Source organism: Polyodon spathula, chromosome 10 (genome assembly GCF_017654505.1).
Source record: "Polyodon spathula isolate WHYD16114869_AA chromosome 10, ASM1765450v1, whole genome shotgun sequence".
NCBI lineage: Eukaryota > Metazoa > Chordata > Actinopteri > Acipenseriformes > Polyodontidae > Polyodon > Polyodon spathula.
The window spans coordinates 10,506,309-10,525,442 of NC_054543.1; the positions used below are offsets into that span (position 1 = coordinate 10,506,309).

Genomic DNA, 19,134 nt, shown 5'->3' on the forward strand with positions numbered 1-19,134 from the left:
TTCTCAATGATGATGAGAATTGATCAGTTTCCTCCCAGAGGATGGAACACATGGACCCTGCTGTGAGGGGGCTGCTGACATCTATTCAAGTTCTTCCTATCAAAGCTGTGTTGCTTGAGTACATATTGATAATGCTCAAAAGCAGATCAACATAATTACCTACATTCACATTATGTGGAAAAACCTGCATCAAGCTTGTTCAATATCAAGTGGATCTGAAAAAAGAAACTTCAATTTCCACAACGAAATGGGTCAGGGCTTGCAAATGTAGTTCACGTTGAAGGTAATTCTGTTATCCTCAAAAAGTCTATACCAAGTTGGGATGGGTTCTCAGTAAATAGCAACACCACAATTGCTGGAGAGATGCATCCCAGGGCCTTGTTAATTTAATGTCTTCTATAGGTGTGCCTCTTTCAGTGTGCAAGAAGGCTCCTGAGAAGACCATAGAGTAAGAGACAGTGTCAACTGTCCTCAATAACAATCACCCCTCTTTCAACTCCTGCTATTTCAACAACAAATGGTAGCAGAGCTGTTCTTGGAAGCAACTGTAATCAAATTTGTTTTTAAAGAATCCTTTGCAATAAATGGCTCTAATATGACATGTTTTATGACCTTTGCAGTCATTTTAACAGAAGTCTTTATAGTAGTAAGCACAAGCACCACCTTATGCACAGCAGTGTATTGCTAGCAAAAGAAAAAGATACTTGATCCAAAGTAGCAGAACACTAGATGGCATCTTTTCTTACTTCTATTAATAAAGACATGGTATATACTTAAGACAGGCAACTGTAGAACAGATGAACAGCTCCTTTACTCAAGTGAAAGCTATATTACACAAACTTAACAAAACACACAGTATTGGAGTACTTGCAATAAAAAACACACAGAATGACTGCAAACCTCATAAAAAAGTGACAGGGACTTTAAAAAAAGATGAATGCAATTGGAAACTACTTACTCATTAAAAATATACTTAATCTCAAAGTCTGTTAAAGAAAAAAGCAAAAAATCCAATAAGAAACAAGTGGTGGAGTCAGTATCACCTGTAGTAAAATATTAAACATCTTAATTAACAATACATCACACAACTGATTAAATATTGGGATTTTCAGGACTGGCAAGCATAAGGGGATCAACATATAAAAACATGACCTCAGCAATCGCAGTGGTTACAGAATGCAATTATCTGTATGCAGAGAAACTAACATAATTATATTTGCCTTGGCTTCTTGGTCTAGGATATACTTACTGGGGTGGAAAAATCAAGTTCAACACTTTGTAATCTCTGTAATCATGTTGATTACATCAAGTAAAAAAGGCCACGTTCAGCTATCTGCCTGATGCTGTTTTCTATTTTAAAATCAAACTTGAAGCCAGCTTGTTCTGGCAACGCATGCTTGAGTCCTACAGGTTCTATTGAGCAAGCAAGGATTGCTGCCACATGCAATTTTACATTCATTGTACATAATTAAAGAGCAAAATAAACTGGTTCTGCCAACAATATAACCAGTTAATAAAATGAGCTTTTTTCTGTCTTGTAGTGTTTATTATTTGAAGATATAAATGCATGGAACATTCACACTTGGCCACTTGTCACATCAAACCCTCAATCTTAAATTCTGAGGTAAATGTAAGAAACTATTTCACAAACAAAATGTTAGTCATTGGCATTAGCCAGATTGTTTCGCCAAACTATTGTTTTACAGCAATTGACAAATTAGATATCATTCAAGAGATGGGGGAATTATATAATTATAGAAACATATATATTAATATCCTGGTTTAAAAGACCCAAAACATGAATATATAAAATATTTTAAAGGAATATCAACCAATGTTTTAAAAATCATGTTCTTACCTCTTGGTAACTTTATTAACATTCTCACTGGCCCTCTTTTTATTGCGCTGAGAATCTTTTAATTGGTTTGTTTTTCACATTGTTTTCAGTATGGGTAGTTACTATATGGTCTACCACTGCCATCTAGTGTGAAGAGTACAGGTTGGCAGCCCTGATAAAAAGAGAAAGTCTGTTTTGCTAAGTATAAACAAGATGCTTCAATTTAATATTTCCACAAAAATGAATATCAAAACATTTTATTTTTTAATAAGAAAGACATTTTGGAACTGAACCATTTAAACCTTGCTAATATGAAGACTACGTGAATCCAAATCTACAACGTCCACTTAGATAAGCTGTCATGGCCATGCAACTATAACTACCACATGGGATTTCTATGAAGTGTTGTTCATTGTGCAAATGCACTCTTCATATCTGGAAAATAGATGTGTTCCCATATTCCAGGTTGGCTCCAGTGATAAGCAGGTTCATAACATACAACATTTCAAAAGAAACATTTGGTAAAATAGTGGATAATGTGTTTTAAATACCATTCTCAAACAATCAAATAAAAAAAAAGTTTGTAGAATGAAGTGCATTTTGCAAGTTGCTTTCACCCAAAAACATTAAATCATAGAATGGAGCTATTATATACTGTACATACAAGTTCCATATGTTAAAAGCTACAGTATAACTATTAATATATACAATGGTTTCAAAACAATGTAATTTGAAATTATCAGACATTTGATTGTATGTTGTAATGTAACCTGTACTATTCAGTTAAAATGTCATAACTGGCTAATACAATGTGAACAGAAACAGAATTTTCTTCTTGTTTAAAAATGGAAAGCTGCTGTCACCCAGCACCACTGCAACACATACTTGAACCCTGTAGCACGGTGTCCAGTCTTGCAAGTTACATATGAGTTACATAGTGTACTGCTGGATGGATATCCTTTACCAGTTCATCTTTAGTTCTATACTTTGCCATTCTTGGCCTGCTATTGCATAACTTGCTTCAGGGTAATACTCTGGTATTATAATATAATGGTATCTAACTTGTATGTTATTATTTTAAACATGAAACACAGATTTGTATTTAGTTACATGAATATTTTACTTTTTTCCCAGAAACTGTCCAGTAGTGGGTTAATTGTGACTCAGTGCACATTAGTGTATAGCAAAGCCATAAGTAAATATGAGCCTGCGCTATAAATAATACTCAGTCCCATCCTTTATAATGACTGAAACAGGTTGTTAGTATAGTATGCATGTCTTGGAGGAAATGATATATATGACAGGGAAAAAATACAGTAACACTCAGATCTAGTGGAATATTCCACAGATATTTATTAAAAGGAACTGCTTTTCCTTCTTTTCCACATGTTGTCACTAAAGAAGCTGACACATTCTTAATTTGCTTTGTAACTGGATATCCAGATCTAGTAACTGCTTTAGAAAACTCCTGTTTGGATAAATTGCTCTGGTTTGAATAACTTTGCGGATGACGTCCTCTAGTGAGAGATGATGATATAGCATGAGGTAGGCCAATACCAAGGAGGCAGATCTGCTCATTCCCAGAATGCAGTGCACTAAGACCTTTCCTGAAACAAGTAACAAATGGGTACATAAAAAATGCAGATATGATTGGTGATAATTCATTAAAGACACTGACAAAGACTGATATTAAAGTATCTTATTTGACTTGAAATAATAAGAAATCCACACAGAAAAAAACAGTCTTTTAATAAACATATAGGCTCGTACCATCTTTTTTTTTCAGTCCTTTGTGTATAAATTGAGCTGCACTCTTGAAGTAGATACTCAGATCAAATTCAGGGGAATCCTCTGCAGCTATGCCATAATACTTTATCTTCTTGCCATAGAAGCTTTGGTGGCCAAAGCTTCCCTGTTTGGAATGTGCAGCATTTAATACATGTGTGATACCCATGCTCTGTAATGCACCCCTGTCCTGGGCTATTGCTCTGTATCAAGACAAGAAATATTGGTTAATGGTATGATCCCACACTTCTTTTTAAAACTAATATGGTTAAAACTGGATTTGTTGTTTTACACTATAAATCATATCACTTACCCTTAGCTTAAGAGCTCTATTAGGTTACATAGTTACACAATGAACAAATTTGATGTTAGCATTAGCTGAATCCAGGACTAAATTACTTGTAATACCTTAAGGCTTTATGAGTCAGTGTAAAGATCTCACCGTAGAAAAATTAGAAAGTAAGGCAGAAGTCATGGTGTAAGTATAAAGCAAACAGCATACTAAAAATATATAAACAAACCAAATATTATTTCCAAATCCTGGCTTTCATCCTCCATTAATAAACACATTTCAGCTTCCTCCTAAAAAACTTTGAATATGAAAAGTAGCTGGTTCCCCAGACCGCCACACCACCTCCTGTAATTATAACAAAGTACTCACACATTTCCAATATAAAGGTTAGGCCACACTTCGTCTACTTGGGTCAACTCCACTTTGCAACTGTCCAAAATTTTCTCCAGTTCCTTGACAGAGAGATGCAGATTCTTAGATTCATGTAATGATTTCATTGCATCTAAATTACAAATCAGTAGGTGAAGGTGCCAGTTTATCCTGCCTGCTGCCACTTCTCTAATGTTTCCAACAGCCCGAGATACATTTGAACAGGTGTTTCTTTAGATGCACACGCTTGCTGTTACCCAATTTAGCACGCTCTACGTAGTTTGCTCTTTCCTTTTATAAAGATTGAGGAAGGAAAATATTTTGGAGTCCGGTAGCTACTGGATAAACAATATAACACAGTCTTTTTTTATCTTTGTTTTTCTGTTTTGATACAATGGTCACTTAAACCCTGCTGTTGGAATTGGAATGTTTCAGCCAATCACATTTTTTTGTTTTTTACAGCAAGTGTTTCTTTACAGCAACTTTAAATGTGCCACCACCTTCCCTTCCCCCAAATATATGTAAAAATAGCATTATGTACTGTATGCAGTTTCATGTAGAAATGTACTCATGCAAGAATTTAAAATGGAGGATGATATGCTTTATATATTACATACTAAGGCACCACAGTCCAAGTTCATATACTGTATGTTTCTGGGGACGTAATCCCTGAAAAAAACAACATGTAAACTCTTTAGATTATTGGAAGTCTTTCCCTACAAGCTGCTTTAACAACCCCCCCCCCCTCCCCTTACAGGTTGAAAAACCATTAGTCATGATGATCATATAATCTTTTCATAGGTGCTTATAAATGATCTTTGCAGGTTGCTGTGTAACCTCATTAAAGATCACTGATTGGAGTTTCTATACAGTCTTTTCTATAAGTCTAAAATCCTATTTCAAACCAAGAATCCCTGTTTGCCAGGAAGGTTTATTATTTAATGCAATTATAATGATTTGAAAAACAGAAATAATTTAAGATGTAGTCCTGCAGAGATTCGTTCTTACTGTGCCCAATTGATTTTAAATTTCTTGAAAACTGAGGAAAACCATTTCCTGTTGATAATGTGTGCTTTGATGACACCGTGTAACAAGTTTTTTTTTGTTCCTGGGTAGTAAGTGTTATTTCCTAATTGCTTATGCCTCAAAAGTATAGAAAATGGCTATTATTCCCCACAGATTTTGCTTTTGTGACCAGGACAGTGATATTTTGAAATATCACTATTTCCAGTGAGAAAACGAGAGCTTTTGTGTCTTTTTGTTCACATAAAGTCAGAAAAAAACAACATATGAATCCAAATTAACATGTATTTATACTAAAGTAATACAAAAATGACTACAAAAGATTTAGAAGTGAGTAATTTTTCGAGATTTACAATTATACTGTAAATTTACAGTATAATCGTAAATCTCAAAACTACTGCTGCGTGTTGTTGCCATTTTAAATGACTTTTAAAGGCATAAACATGACATTAATGTGTGTCCTTAGGTTTTTGTGATGTGTAAACTGGGTGTGATTTGTTTTGGTGACACAAGACATTTCAAAAGTTTGGAACCATAGGCTGCAAGATTGCCAGTCTGCTAATGTTTGTTAAAATTATTTTGATTCTATATTGTTTTGTTTTTTTTCACTTGATGTAACTTAAGTTTTAATGTAAATGTTCATACTTTTTTTTTTTTTTTTTTAAGAACTAGCGATATTTTGAAGCTGACACCCTGGGATCCTTCAAGAAGCTGCTTGATGAGATTCTGGGATCAATAAGCTACTAACAACCAAACGAGCAAGATGGACCGAATGGCTTCCTCTCGTTTGTAAACTTTTTTATGTTCTTATGTTCTTATGATATTACCTTCTACTAAAGATATTCTGTTTATTTGTTTGTATTTGGAATATGCAACTATTTAAAAAATAATGCTATATAATAACTATTGTTGCTGCAGATGCCTGGTACAAAACCTCTTCTTGTTTGTCTGCTGTACCACACAGGAAGTGAAATAGCAGGAGGAGACAGCTGGAATTTATCCTTTTGTATTGCAAATTAAAGTACTGTATTACAAAAATAAGAATATAACCAAAAAAAAAATCTTCAACACAAAAATATGGTTGCAGTGATAATGCAGCCGATGCTAATAAGTGAAAAGAAAATGGATGGATTACTTTATAAGAATATTTATTTTAAAACCCATCAAAATCCACCTTTATAATTTGGGCTGATATGAAACCTATCAGTACTTTTCAAATGTGCTGGAAATGTTAGCAAACTTAGAAAAAAAAAAAAAGTTGTAATTAATGTTGAATTATTTTAGGGGAAATGACTTAAACATATTTAGAAGTTTTAGTCACTATCAATGAACTGTAATAGAACCCATTCCCTCTGCTGCCCATAGATGTCAGTAGTTTTAATCGCCTCTTTTCGTATCGTCCAGAGTCACCCTCCGTTGTAACTAGCCGATCTTTCCTGTCAAACTTCCTTACTACGTAATTCCTGTTTACAGTGACGACTGCTTGGATGTCAGACATGAAATCAGAGAGCAAGGATTTGGACTTGCTCTCCCATTATCATTCACAGTGTACCGCGGTTGTTATTAGAACAAGCGTATAAGAAGATTGGTTAAAGTCGAGAAACTGGACACATTGAATGGGTGAACGGTTTCGCGTGAGTAGCCTTATACTCTCCGTGTTTTTATATTAAACAGAGTAAGTGGAGTTTATCATGTTCACTCTCCCCACACATTTTTTATGATATGGAAAATATTTTAAATATATATTTTATATATGTGTGTGTGTGTCTAATACAAGTTTAAATGGCTCTTTGTGGCAGCGTTTTTACTGTCGTCTGAACATAATACTATAGTAACTGACCGTACCAGGCAGAAAACTGTACCGGCTTTGTTTGTATGTGCTGTCAGATTTGTTTGGGTGTTGTCAACAAAATAACTAGTAATTTTGCTTACTGTAAGCTCTAGCTTAGGTACAAGGCAATACACAGGGTTATGTTTAAATCAGGAAAACCAGCCATTTAAATCCCAGTGGTTAAAGTATTTTTTAAATTATTTTGTTTTGTTTCACGTACACATTCTGAGTGATACATATTGAACAATGGACTTCTATTGCATGTATTTCCATTGCCAAATATCTTGGTCGTTTTTCAACATCTAGACTATACGTCATCAAAGCTGTAGTCGCTGGTCTGGTCAATGTGCAGTTCAGCTTTGTTACTATATTGTGTTGCACACCGACGAAGCAGCAACACAATATAGCAACAAAGCTGTAGTCGCTGGTCTGGTCAATGTGCAGTTCAGCTTTGTTACTATATTGTGTTGCACACCGACGAAGCAGCAACACAATATAGCAACAAAGCTGTAGTCGCTGGTGTGGTCAATGTGCAGTTCAGCTTTGTTACTATATTGTGTTGCTGCTTCTTCGGTGTGAAACAGTAGGGAACGGTGCACTTGTGGGCTGAAATACCTTATACCTTTTTTTTTTTTACAATTGGACATTAACTACTGTACTCAAACAACACACTATTTGAATTGCTTTGCTCATCTTTCATCTGCAGCTTAGCTGATGCCTTTTGTTTTCACATGTTCAGTTTGTACCAGAGTTAAAATTCTATTCCGAAGCAACTAAGTCATTTAATTTTTGGCTTGTAACTAAATGCTAAGACATTAAAAAATTTGTGTGACATATCTTAAATACGTCATACAAGTAGTGTATCATGATACATATCGTATCCAGACATACATATCATGATACGTATCATATCATGACACTAGTGTGTCGTCACACCCCCCTCCTTCCCTACCCCCGGGTAGCTTACAGGCAGGCCTGCAGGCACCCGGCCAGTCTACATGGGTCGCTGGTACGTGGTGAGCCAAGGGTACCCTGGCCGACCTAGGCCCGCCCCACCCAGGCAGCGCTCGGTCAATTGTGCACCACAACCCTAGGATCTCCCGTCTACGGTCTTACGTAGGACTTTTTTAAAAACAGTTTTTTAAATAATAATCATTTAAAAAAAAAAGTGTACATCCTGTCTCTAATGTAAACATGGTAAAGTGCTGCAGCCATACAAAGGCTGACCTTTTAAGGATAATTCCACACCCGAAAAATATGAACCCTGTGTATCATACAATATGCCCTCTTAGGCAATCTTTTGAATATGTTTGTGTTTACAGCCTATTCTTAATTGATAAAGGGCTGCTAAATCAATCCTGAAAAGCAATATCAGCTTCTCAGAGATAAAATTTGAACTTGCATTGCCATTCAGTGGTCTCCTTAAATACTAGACTTTGTACTAGATTTTAATACTGCAGCCATGAATGAAAGAAGAGACTGTTATGATGTAAATTACAGCCTAACAGTTAGTTATGCTAGTTAGTTAGTTATCTGTTTCGTGATACTAAACATATTCTACCCATGCTCAAAACTGTATTGGTAATCCATCTGTACCATACATCTGTCTAGCCTTTATCTGGCAGGAAGTTGTGAAACAAGTTTACTAAGTATTGCACGCATTGTGATTTACAGTAAATTAAATAGCTAGATTTGTTAAGCAATTTGCCAGTAAAACTGGCGAGTTTACTATCAGTTCATAAGCCACCCCACTCCCAATTTACAGTTACATGCCATATTAAAGTCAACTTCAGACCTCATTAGGTAGGGATTTATGTTACTATTTTATCAACCTGTTTACTCTATATGAATCCTCATTATTGCTTTAATATGTAAATGTATTCCCCTAAGAAACTCCACTGTAAACAATACATGTTTCAGGGCTAAAATTAGACTTCTGAGCTTAATTGTACAAAACATTCAATAAAAATGCAGAGCCTTGTTGGGACAGTACTGAACCCTAAGACTTTACTAATTTGTAGTGTATGTTTCTTTTTACAGAAAGAATGTAAAACAATGGTGGTGAGCCAGCCCAGCATCCGCCACTGGACCACCAAGCACGTGGCAAAGTGGCTGAAGGAAGAAGGATTCAGTGACTATGTGGACCTTCTGTGCAACAGGCACCGGCTGGACGGGACGTCCATCCTGACTTTGACAGAGTATGACCTTCGTTCCCCTCCCTTGGAGTTGAAAGTACTGGGAGACATCAAGAGGCTTATGGTATCCATTCGCAAACTTCAGAAACAGAACAGCGATGTTTTAGAAGAGCTGGGCTACACTTGCGAAGGGTGGCTGTCTGGCTCAGGGGGACACAGCCCGAACTCTATACAGGGCTGTGTAGGTAGCGACTGGCTGTATAACGGGGACCCAGCCAGAGACCCGGATGAATCAGTTGCCAGCCTAAGCACCGACCAGTATTCTAATGGGAAATATAAACAGCATACGCGGAGACTGGACCCAGAGTATTGGAAGACCATTTTAAGTTCTGTTTATGTTGTCTTTGTGTTTGGGTTTACATCCTTTGTCATGGTTATAGTCCATGAGCGGGTGCCTGACATGCAAACCTACCCCCCTTTGCCAGACATATTCTTAGACAGGTACGTACTGGCTGTTACCATTCATTTATTACCAATAATCACTTGTTTTGAGAATCTGAGTTGAGTTTTAACACAGTCCATGCATTAATGGTAGTGATTTAAACATGACCACATGTGGAGTGCAGATGTTTAATGAATTGTAAATATTTATACACTTTACAGAACTAATGTAGAAAGAACACAGTTTTGAGAATTTTGGCAGGGTGGTTTAATCACCGTTGTAACTGAGCCTGAACACTCACCCAGGCTGCACGAATAATCTCAGAAGGATTCATAGCCCCTATCGGACTCAAATTCATATGATAAAACCGACATGACATTGATTTATCATAACTGGCACTGTTCCGAAGCCTGGATGGAATGAGCAAGGGCACTAAATGTACCCCTCTCAGTTGACTGCAAGGCATTTTCTGGAAATCAGTCATAATACATTTGTTGTCCTCTTGCTTGAGGTTGTGTAAAGCTGCAGCAGGCAAACCCAAATTATTTTTAAGACAGTACGTTTTCATACACACGGTTTTTGTTGCAGTCATTCTTTTTGTTTAGTAATTAGCATTCTGGATGGGTATAATGTGCTCATAGAATGAGCTTGTGAGGGTTACTGGAGGCTGAATTCTTTATTCTTGGTTTTAGTCTACTGTATATGCATTTGTTTACTGCTTTGCCATGATGTTTCAACACAGTAAAATAGTAACTAATAAAAATATCTGCATCAACTTGCAAATCTAAGTCAAGTGAGGCCTGGTGGTGGTTGTCAGTAGGCCAGTGGATTAGTTCATATCCCCTGCAAAGCATGTTTAATAGGAAAAATGCAAATACAGTGCGAGTTCTCCAATGTCCTTGGTTTACAGTAAGAGTACTTATTCACTGTGTACTGAATTTGACCGTCATTTCTTGTATTGTCCTTGATGCTGTTGGATGGATGGATTTATTATTATTATTATTATTATTATTATTATTATTATTATTATTATTATTATTTTAAATATCACACAGCATTGTAATGAAAGCACAATTCTCATCTGCACCAAATCAGCTTTCACTTTCCACTCTTCAGCCCCCATTCAATATACTGTGCCAAATATTCTGCAAGACACAGGATCCTGAGGTCTGAAGAACATGTCATTTATATTGTACAAATATTTAATAGGAGAAAAGTAAATGTCGGCAGATCAATCAAAACCATTTGTTTCCTCTCAAATGTTCTCTTACTTTAGTGACCAGCCGTTTTCCATTACTGAAAGCTGTTTTTGCAGTGGTATGTGAATGCAATTAAACAAAACAAAACCAGAGCCTCGTGAGATTATTTTACAAGAGATCAACGACCGTGTACAAAGGGTCACACTGTAGAAATACCAACAGCTACAGGTCTGGCATGTGTTTTCTGCTCTCCCCAAAGCCTTGAAAATGGCTTACTGTGGAATATCTGAGATCATTTAAAGTGACTCGCTGTAGCCACTATAAATTAACATCTCTTGAGCAGTGCATATTGTGGTTCCCTAACAGCGTAAAGCTTCTATCTATCCCTGTTTTCAAATTTTACAGAAAAGTAGGTCACATTAGCTATATCACATGTAAAAAAGCAATCTGCTCGTGTACTGAGAGAAGGATAAAAATCTGGCAATTTATTGGTTTAAAAAAAAAAAAAAAATCATATATATATATATATAGGTTTAATAACAACACATACATTACACCACCAGTTTGGACTGCCGGCAATCTACGTAGAATTCTTAGGCTGGGATATAATAATAAATATTAAGTTTAACATATACTGTAGAATACATTCTGACTGTGGGTATTATCATGATAATTGCGGTAGAGCACGATATTTTACAAAGAACTACAAAAAAAAAAAAAAAAAAAAATAATTCTTACAGATTTAAAATATTAACTATAAAGCTGGAACGTGTTTTACAACATTATAAACCAAACAAAAAAATATGGTGCTTAATTATAATACAACAGATATTTACAAAACATTTTTAAATCTAGAACTCTCAGAACAGTTTTTAAATATCTACGAAGCACAGGTATCAATTACTGTAAACTAAGGTGCCATTTTAATCAAGATCGGCCCTTATTTTATTTTATTAAAAGGGTGTTTTATTTATTTTTATCTGATTCGTTTGGGTGTTTCTCATAATTGTTAGTCTGATTTTAAGGATGTTAAAAATGTCTTTTTCCCAATAGCTACACTATTACTGGATTAAACACATTTTTAAATGGAGCTGGTCAGTTCAGCCTGCGCTAAGCTTTACTCCAGTACCAGTAACTAAGCATATGAAAATGAATAAATAGAAAAAACATGAATACAGACTACCCGTGGTAGCTTTTTAAAATGCAGACTGTTTATGACTTTACTGCTGACCTGTACATCAACAAAATGTTAAACTTTAATTAAATTCATTTTTGAAAATGCTAATATTTAGCTGAAAATAAATAACTAGAAAACAGCCACAAGGATATATCGAGTGTGATGTGCGCTGAGCGTTTGGGAGCAGCCTTTAAATATATTGACGTTCCTGTTCGAGTACACAGCACACTCGCTATATCCTTGTCTGTTTTAAATAGTGTTAAAATGTCTGTCCACCTTAAGCTATGTAACTTAAAAATATATAGTTGTGTTTTTTAATCATAAAACAGGAATACTTAAAACGCATTAGGATTGTTATTATACACGCAATTGGTTTCACTCGACTTTTTTAATAAACACTGTGTTCTTTACGAAAGTTGCTTCTTTATAAAGTGCTTGGAGGCGGTCTAGTAAATGAAACAACAGCTTGACATAATTTACAAATTGGCCCTCTCTCTTCAATAACCTGACCATTGTTGGTTTTTTTTTTTTTTAAACCAGAATGATCCCAGATAACTGATTGTATCCAGTTAATTTTGTGGCTAAAACCCAGTGAAAGGTTCATTATCGCCATCTACTGGATGTGCCTATTATAGTTTTTGTCCAGTTGATGCGTCTTTCTCAGCTCATAAATTTCTAAATCATAAATATAAATAAGTAAATGACCGCGATAATTAAAACTATTGCCGCTAGAATAATCGTTAGAATTTATATCGCGATTATCTTTTTATCATCATATCACAAAACCCCTAAATGGCAGTACTCAAAGAAACCGGATACGTAAAGGTCAAGTTACAAGTTTAGAAATATTGCAGCACTAAATGCATTTCTGTTCTCTTTACAGTGTTCCAAGGATACCATGGGCCTTTGCTATGGCTGAAGCCTGTGGTGTGATCCTGTGCAACATTTGGTTGTTGGTGTTGCTTCTTCACAAGCACAGGTGCAGAACTAGCTTGTTTAGGATAGACTTTGGAGTGGCCATCAATCATCAATGCAAATTTTGACAAATTTGTGTTAAAAGAATGCAGATTTATTTTTCTTACTTCAACATGACATTCAATTATTGATTGTATTTTAAACACAATAGTTTGTTAAAAATCTTCCCATCAGTCTCTGAAGATTAGCAATTTTTAAAAGCTGCATTCTTAGAAATGTCCACAATGTTACACTACTGCTGTACACTGTACAACCATGCCTCTTCATTTAGCTTCTGTCAGGCCAGGCAGTAAAGTGATCTCCTGGATAACCCTCAGATAGCCTGTACTTCTCTTGCTTGATCATTTCAATATTGCTTTCACTTGCAGATCTATTCTTCTACGCCGATTGTGCAGTCTGATGGGCACAGTCTTCATGCTGCGTTGCATTACAATGTTTGTGACTTCCCTCTCGGTGCCTGGCCAACATTTGCAGTGTTCTGGAAAGGTATGTTTGAGTGCCTGTCATATTTAACTTCTCGGTGGGGGGAAAAAATGGAATTTAGAAGTATTGTTATTATAATTGTTTTTACTTTCTGCTCTGTGTTTCATCCACAAACAGACTTGGAGGCCACAGAAGCTGAAGCCTAGGGCTATGATTGCATCATCATTTTCTTTTTCGGTATACATTGTTTACTCGTCCCACAACACTGTGTAAACCACTCAAACGTATTAGAGGAACGTGTTGGTTGAGCTGCCTAGGGATCTTCATTGAAACCTATTTTGCCTGTCAGTGTGGTTTACTTTCAAATCAAATACATTCTCTAAAAGGTGATTTTATGGGATCCTGTTCACAAATATATACCGAAAAAATTAAGCCCTAATTATAATCCATTCCTTGAAGTGTTGATACGTGTTTAACACATTTTGTGTCTACTTTTAATAAATATTATAAGGTAAAACTATTACTGACAAAGTAGTTCTTTTTATCCGTCTAAAGTTAGTTCCAGTATTTTGTCATTTAGTTATGAAAGCTTACAAATATAGTTTTGTGTTTGTACGGCTACATGCATAGATGATTTTATGGTAACTAGATGACACAACAGCAAATAAGTGTTGCCTATAAAATGAAATTGATTGGAAGGGCATATGAAGTCACAGTGCACTGCACTATAAATATCCTGAATAAACAGGATATCAAATCTGCATGTCTGGTAAATTTGAAATCCTGTGTTAAGAGCAGTCGTCTGGCTGACAGGATTGACTCTTTTAGGTTGTGTTGGTGTAATTGATTTACATTTGCTGCAGCTAATTGATATGTGTCATCTGGATCTCCAGTGGGAATAGTATTAGCTACACAATTCTGGCCTACTCCTATTAATTATTCATAAGCACATCAAAACAATGATATGGCAGCATTATTGTTGGGATGCATATTAATACACATTCCTTTATTCTGTAATATTTCAGCTAAACAGCGACATGTGGGCAAAACTGAAGCGTGCGGTGGCCATTTGGAGCGGTTTTGGAATGACGTTGACGGGAGTCCATACCTGTGGAGATTACATGTTTAGTGGTCACACAGTAGTCCTGACTATGCTGAACTTCTTTGTAACAGAGTGTAAGTATAGCTGCAACTAGTTTAAACTGTTAAAAAGTAGACATTGAGAATATATTGATGTGTCTGGCAGAAGTTTACTTTAAGCTTGCACGTCTACTGATACGATACCGTACAATGATATTATTTTGAAAAAATATTTTTGCAAACTTTTAATGTTTTTATTTTTGTTAAGATGATGTCACATGAATATTGTTTCATGCTGAATTTGAGGACTTAAAACGTCAACATAATTTGTCTTGACAAAGAAATTTGTCTGGGCTAATTGTCAACCATTTTCAGTTGTTAGGAAATAATTATATGGTTTGGCTTTTTATTGCTGGAGAGTTCATTGTTTTGTCACTAAGGTGATCTTGACACACATACAGCATGAGTAATGTTTGTTGTATATACATATTATGTCATATTCCCAGAAACCTAGAGAATCAGAAATTTCTAGGTTTCTTGTAAACAAAGCCATTCCCCCAAATTTCAAGAGAAAAAAAGATACACTAGTCTCTGTGTATAGAAACACCTCCTAAGAGAACACTTCAGCTTGGGGAACAATCTTGCGGTGAAACAGAATTTTCCCATTGTAAATGCCTTGCCTAAAAGAACAGGAACTTTCCTTAAAAGAACAACTTTTTGGCACAGATAGTGATTTGTTGCTAACTGATTCAAAACTGATGCAGTAGTGTTTTGTAACCTGATACCTGATCATCAAACTCAAATTCAAATGGTTTATTCAAACTTTTCAAAACTGACATGTCATCGCAAGAGTAATCTAGAGCTGCTGCTGCATTTTTTAATGTGTGTTTAATAACCATTGTGTTAAAATGAATTGTAGTATTCATAATACTGTTAAAGCTGCTGGTGCCTTTTTACCGTATGTAGGGGTGCTTTATTAATTTAGTTTGTTAGTTAGTTTATTGTTATAGTTTATTAACATACGCCTGCCTATTGCTTTTCTCTTATTCTGTTCATTTCTGTTCATATGTTGATGCACGTGCGTCATGACATAAGTAATAAATACACTTGTATTTATTAATTCATATCATGATTGGCCTTGGCATATTGTGCCCGGTAGTCAACTGTCTTAGCGAAAACTTTGAGGGTGTTCTCTTAAAAATTATTTACTTATTCATACTTATTCAGCTTACAGTGCTGAACTGCAATATGTACATATAAATAAAATTTTAAAAAATGGATAGACTGCTGTTACTATGCTGTCAGTGGACACTTTATGACATGAGTTTATCCAGATTGTACTGTATTAAGTTATTGCAGGACAACATGATTTGGAATTCCCAAGAGTAAATGGTAGAGGGATTCCACTCATCAATTCTGTCTTGAGAGAAAGCCCATTCCCACAAAAGTAATCTACATATTGCATGCCGTTAAAGTTTTCTGGACAACCTGAGAATGTAACAGTTAATACTGTCTGTATTTGTTGTCAGGTAATATTATATTAATATTATAATATTAATATTAATATTATTGTTGTTAGTAATATAAAATATGAAGTGAGTATGATTTTCTATTTTTTTTTTTTTTCTCTTAGATACTCCAAGAAGCTGGAACTTTATACACACCTTGTCTTGGGTTCTGAATCTGTTTGGCATTTTCTTTATACTAGCAGCCCATGAACACTACTCAATAGATGTCTTCATTGCTTTTTATATCACCACAAGACTGTTTTTGTACTACCACACACTAGCGAACACCAGAGCCTATCAGCAGAGCCGCCGAGCCAGGATCTGGTTCCCCATGTTCTCCTTTTTTGAGTGCAATGTTAACGGACCAGTGCCCAATGAATACTGCTGGCCGTTCTCTAAACCTTCCATACTGAAAAGGTTAATCGGCTAGAGCCAACTTCATTGTGATGTTCTGCTCCTGAATAGTAGTCATGATAATGGTGATAATCTCTGAAATACCTACATTTAAGTTCTTGACATAGTTTTGCCCAAGATTATGCTTTATTAGACCTAAAACAAAAGAGGTGCTTTAAGATTGCATTTGGGGATCCAGTTCGGTTACACTTAAGGCTGCATATGTGGCCCAGTGGAATAAAACGGCCGAGAAGCCTCTAATGGCGGTCTCTCTACAACACAAACTAATAAGTTATTATGGTTTTAATTTTTCTTTTACTGTGTTAAGAGCAGGGTTAGGCTGTAGGGTTATAGTTTGCTTTTTGTTTACCCTTTTTTAAATGCGTTTTGGTTCAACATAATTTCTGTGAATCCTATGGAAATGTATATTCATGTTTGTTTACAATTGTAAAGATTTGAACCAAATGTATAGAAAAAGTGATGCAGCATTACTGAAAATACATTCAAATATATTTACAGTGCCCCACTGTGAATTTCAAAATTGTTACTGTGGTGATGGTATTGGAAATCTCCATATTTATACTTGTCCCTAGGTAGCAACATCATTTTTTTTTTTTTTAGTTTCAAGGGGCTGTTTACTATACTCAGAAAGCAAATCTGTTTATTGTCATCAGCTTGACCTGTTTGTTTAAGCATAGTCAAACTCTAATAGTGTTTGGATTGGACCAAAACATAACCTATCTTAGCAGAATGTTTAGCCAATACACTAGCAGTATTATAGAGAGAAAGCACATTGTTTTACTAACTTTATGCAAATTTTAACTTGTTGTTACAGTCAGCGCTGCCTAATCGGGATACTGATTATTGGGACTGCTGCTTAAATGGGATACAACTCTGGGAGACGCTTTTTCCCAATGCTGTTTATGTCGTTTAATTGGGATACATTATGAGGAACTGAGATCGTTTTTCAGAGCAACTTGCGTGAATTGCATAAAACATGTTGAACTCTTGAAGAAGGAGGAGTCTCCTATGGTTTCTCAGGCTGCTGTTGCAAAGAAAACTAGCGTGTCAACATCGCAGGTGCGATTAATTTTGTTTAGGAATAAACATTGACTCATATTTTGAATTATGTATTTAACATTTAATTAGAATGATGTGATTTCATTCTTTTTCTTTTCATTAAGAATAAAAAAAAGTGTGACTAAGGTCATCTCAACTGCCTCTCTTTAAATTGGGACAGCCACGACTTGGGGATATTTTTCCTTCTCCCGAGGCGTCCTGATAAAGTGGCGCTGACTGTACAATCTGTGTATGTTAACTATTCACACAGTTATTGTATTGTGTTAGTTAAATCTGAGTCAGAAGAAACTGAACTAACAAATGTGGTCAAACTAGATTACAAAACATTTTACTATGATACTACTTTTTTTGTGGAAATAATCTTGAATTGAAATTGTGCGTTTAAAAATAGATTATATTTAATTTATACCTTTTTAAAAAGAAAAAACATTCTTGTGAACGATGTTCCTTATTGGTGTTTTAATATATCTATCTATATATCTATCTCTATATATATATATATATATATATATATATATATATATATATATATATATATATGTGTATATATATATGTGTGTATATATATATATATATATATATATATATATATATATATATATATATATATATATATATATATATATATTATTTGTTTAGTATCGGTTTCATTTCTGCCTAAAATGAAAATTGATAAGAAATAGAACAGGAAAAGTTCTACAACAATGCACTAAATAAACTTTAAATTTTTTGTGAAATATTTTTCTGTCAGGAGAGAGTAAGATTGCTTACAAGTATGATTTTGAAAAACTGTTGGCGCAATCTTCAAGAGTGAGTAGCTTTCAGTCTTTAAGCCGGCCAGCATCATCTAGTGAACAGGCATTGTGTATGGACAAATAAATTCACTAAGTGCTGACTCATAAACCCAATCCTGTACTTTGCTGGTCTGTCCAGTTTTAAACATACCAATGTTGAAAGAGAATCTGGCAACTACTATTCAAGAGCTGCTCTTAAGCTCAGGTCAAAGCACCTTAACCCCTGAAAGTACACAAGGAATTGTATGGTTGTTCAAATGGTTTCTTCTTAAAATACATTTGAGAGTGATTCAAGTATGAGAAGTAAAGTGTCAATTTGGATGACTAGATTAAACCTGTTAGTAGATTTTAAACCATGTTTCGTGCCCCTCACAGCAAAAATCATCATAGCATAATTTTCTTTGTGACACACACATGACCCTTGAACCTTAAAGGGTTAACACAGTTTTATATGAAACATTGAAATAAAAAAAAGAATTAATCATTGGAAACATCAAAAACAGTAAGAGGACAGTAAAGAAAATGTAATTTGAAGCTACTTATTCTTTTTAAGATTTCTTTGCTCCAGTGCAAAACAGTAATGGGCAATAATTTAATTCTGATGGTAGCTGTTACAGGGTTGTTTGTAAAGTTGAGGGTACTAGCTGCCTTTTTTCTAATTTACTAAACTGCACTTTTGTGATTTAACACTATTTGTTTCTGTCAAGGTTTACATTGTTTTACAATACCTTCAGTATTAAAATCACATATGCTGATGTAAGTATACTAAGAGATAGTAAAAGCTGCAGTAT

The 19,134-nt window shown here is 35.1% G+C and overlaps 2 protein-coding genes across 3 annotated transcripts; one reads left to right on the forward strand and one right to left on the reverse strand.

Annotated features, from left to right (window-relative positions):
• Positions 1–2,078: 2,078 nt before the first annotated feature.
• On the reverse strand, positions 2,079–4,515 carry zgc:153981 (dual specificity protein phosphatase family protein). The gene is made up of 3 exons (XM_041260607.1): positions 4,284–4,515; positions 3,608–3,825; positions 2,079–3,444 (listed from the first exon to the last, which is right to left on the reverse strand). The coding sequence occupies exons 1-3, from the start codon at positions 4,409–4,411 to the stop codon at positions 3,233–3,235; spliced, it is 558 nt and encodes a 185-aa protein (XP_041116541.1). The 5' UTR covers positions 4,412–4,515; the 3' UTR covers positions 2,079–3,232.
• A 2,257-nt stretch (positions 4,516–6,772) lies between these two features.
• LOC121322026 (sphingomyelin synthase-related protein 1-like) lies at positions 6,773–17,541 on the forward strand. 2 transcript variants are annotated; one of them, XM_041261461.1, is made up of 6 exons: positions 6,773–6,981; positions 9,178–9,773; positions 12,974–13,069; positions 13,434–13,551; positions 14,514–14,664; positions 16,202–17,541. In XM_041261461.1, exons 2-6 carry the CDS (start codon positions 9,193–9,195, stop codon positions 16,504–16,506), a joined length of 1,251 nt encoding a protein of 416 aa, XP_041117395.1. In that variant the 5' UTR covers positions 6,773–6,981; positions 9,178–9,192; the 3' UTR covers positions 16,507–17,541. The 2 variants fall into 2 exon arrangements, with proteins under 2 accessions (XP_041117395.1, XP_041117394.1); XM_041261460.1 differs by having other exon boundaries at positions 6,773–6,940.
• Positions 17,542–19,134: the final 1,593 nt, after the last annotated feature.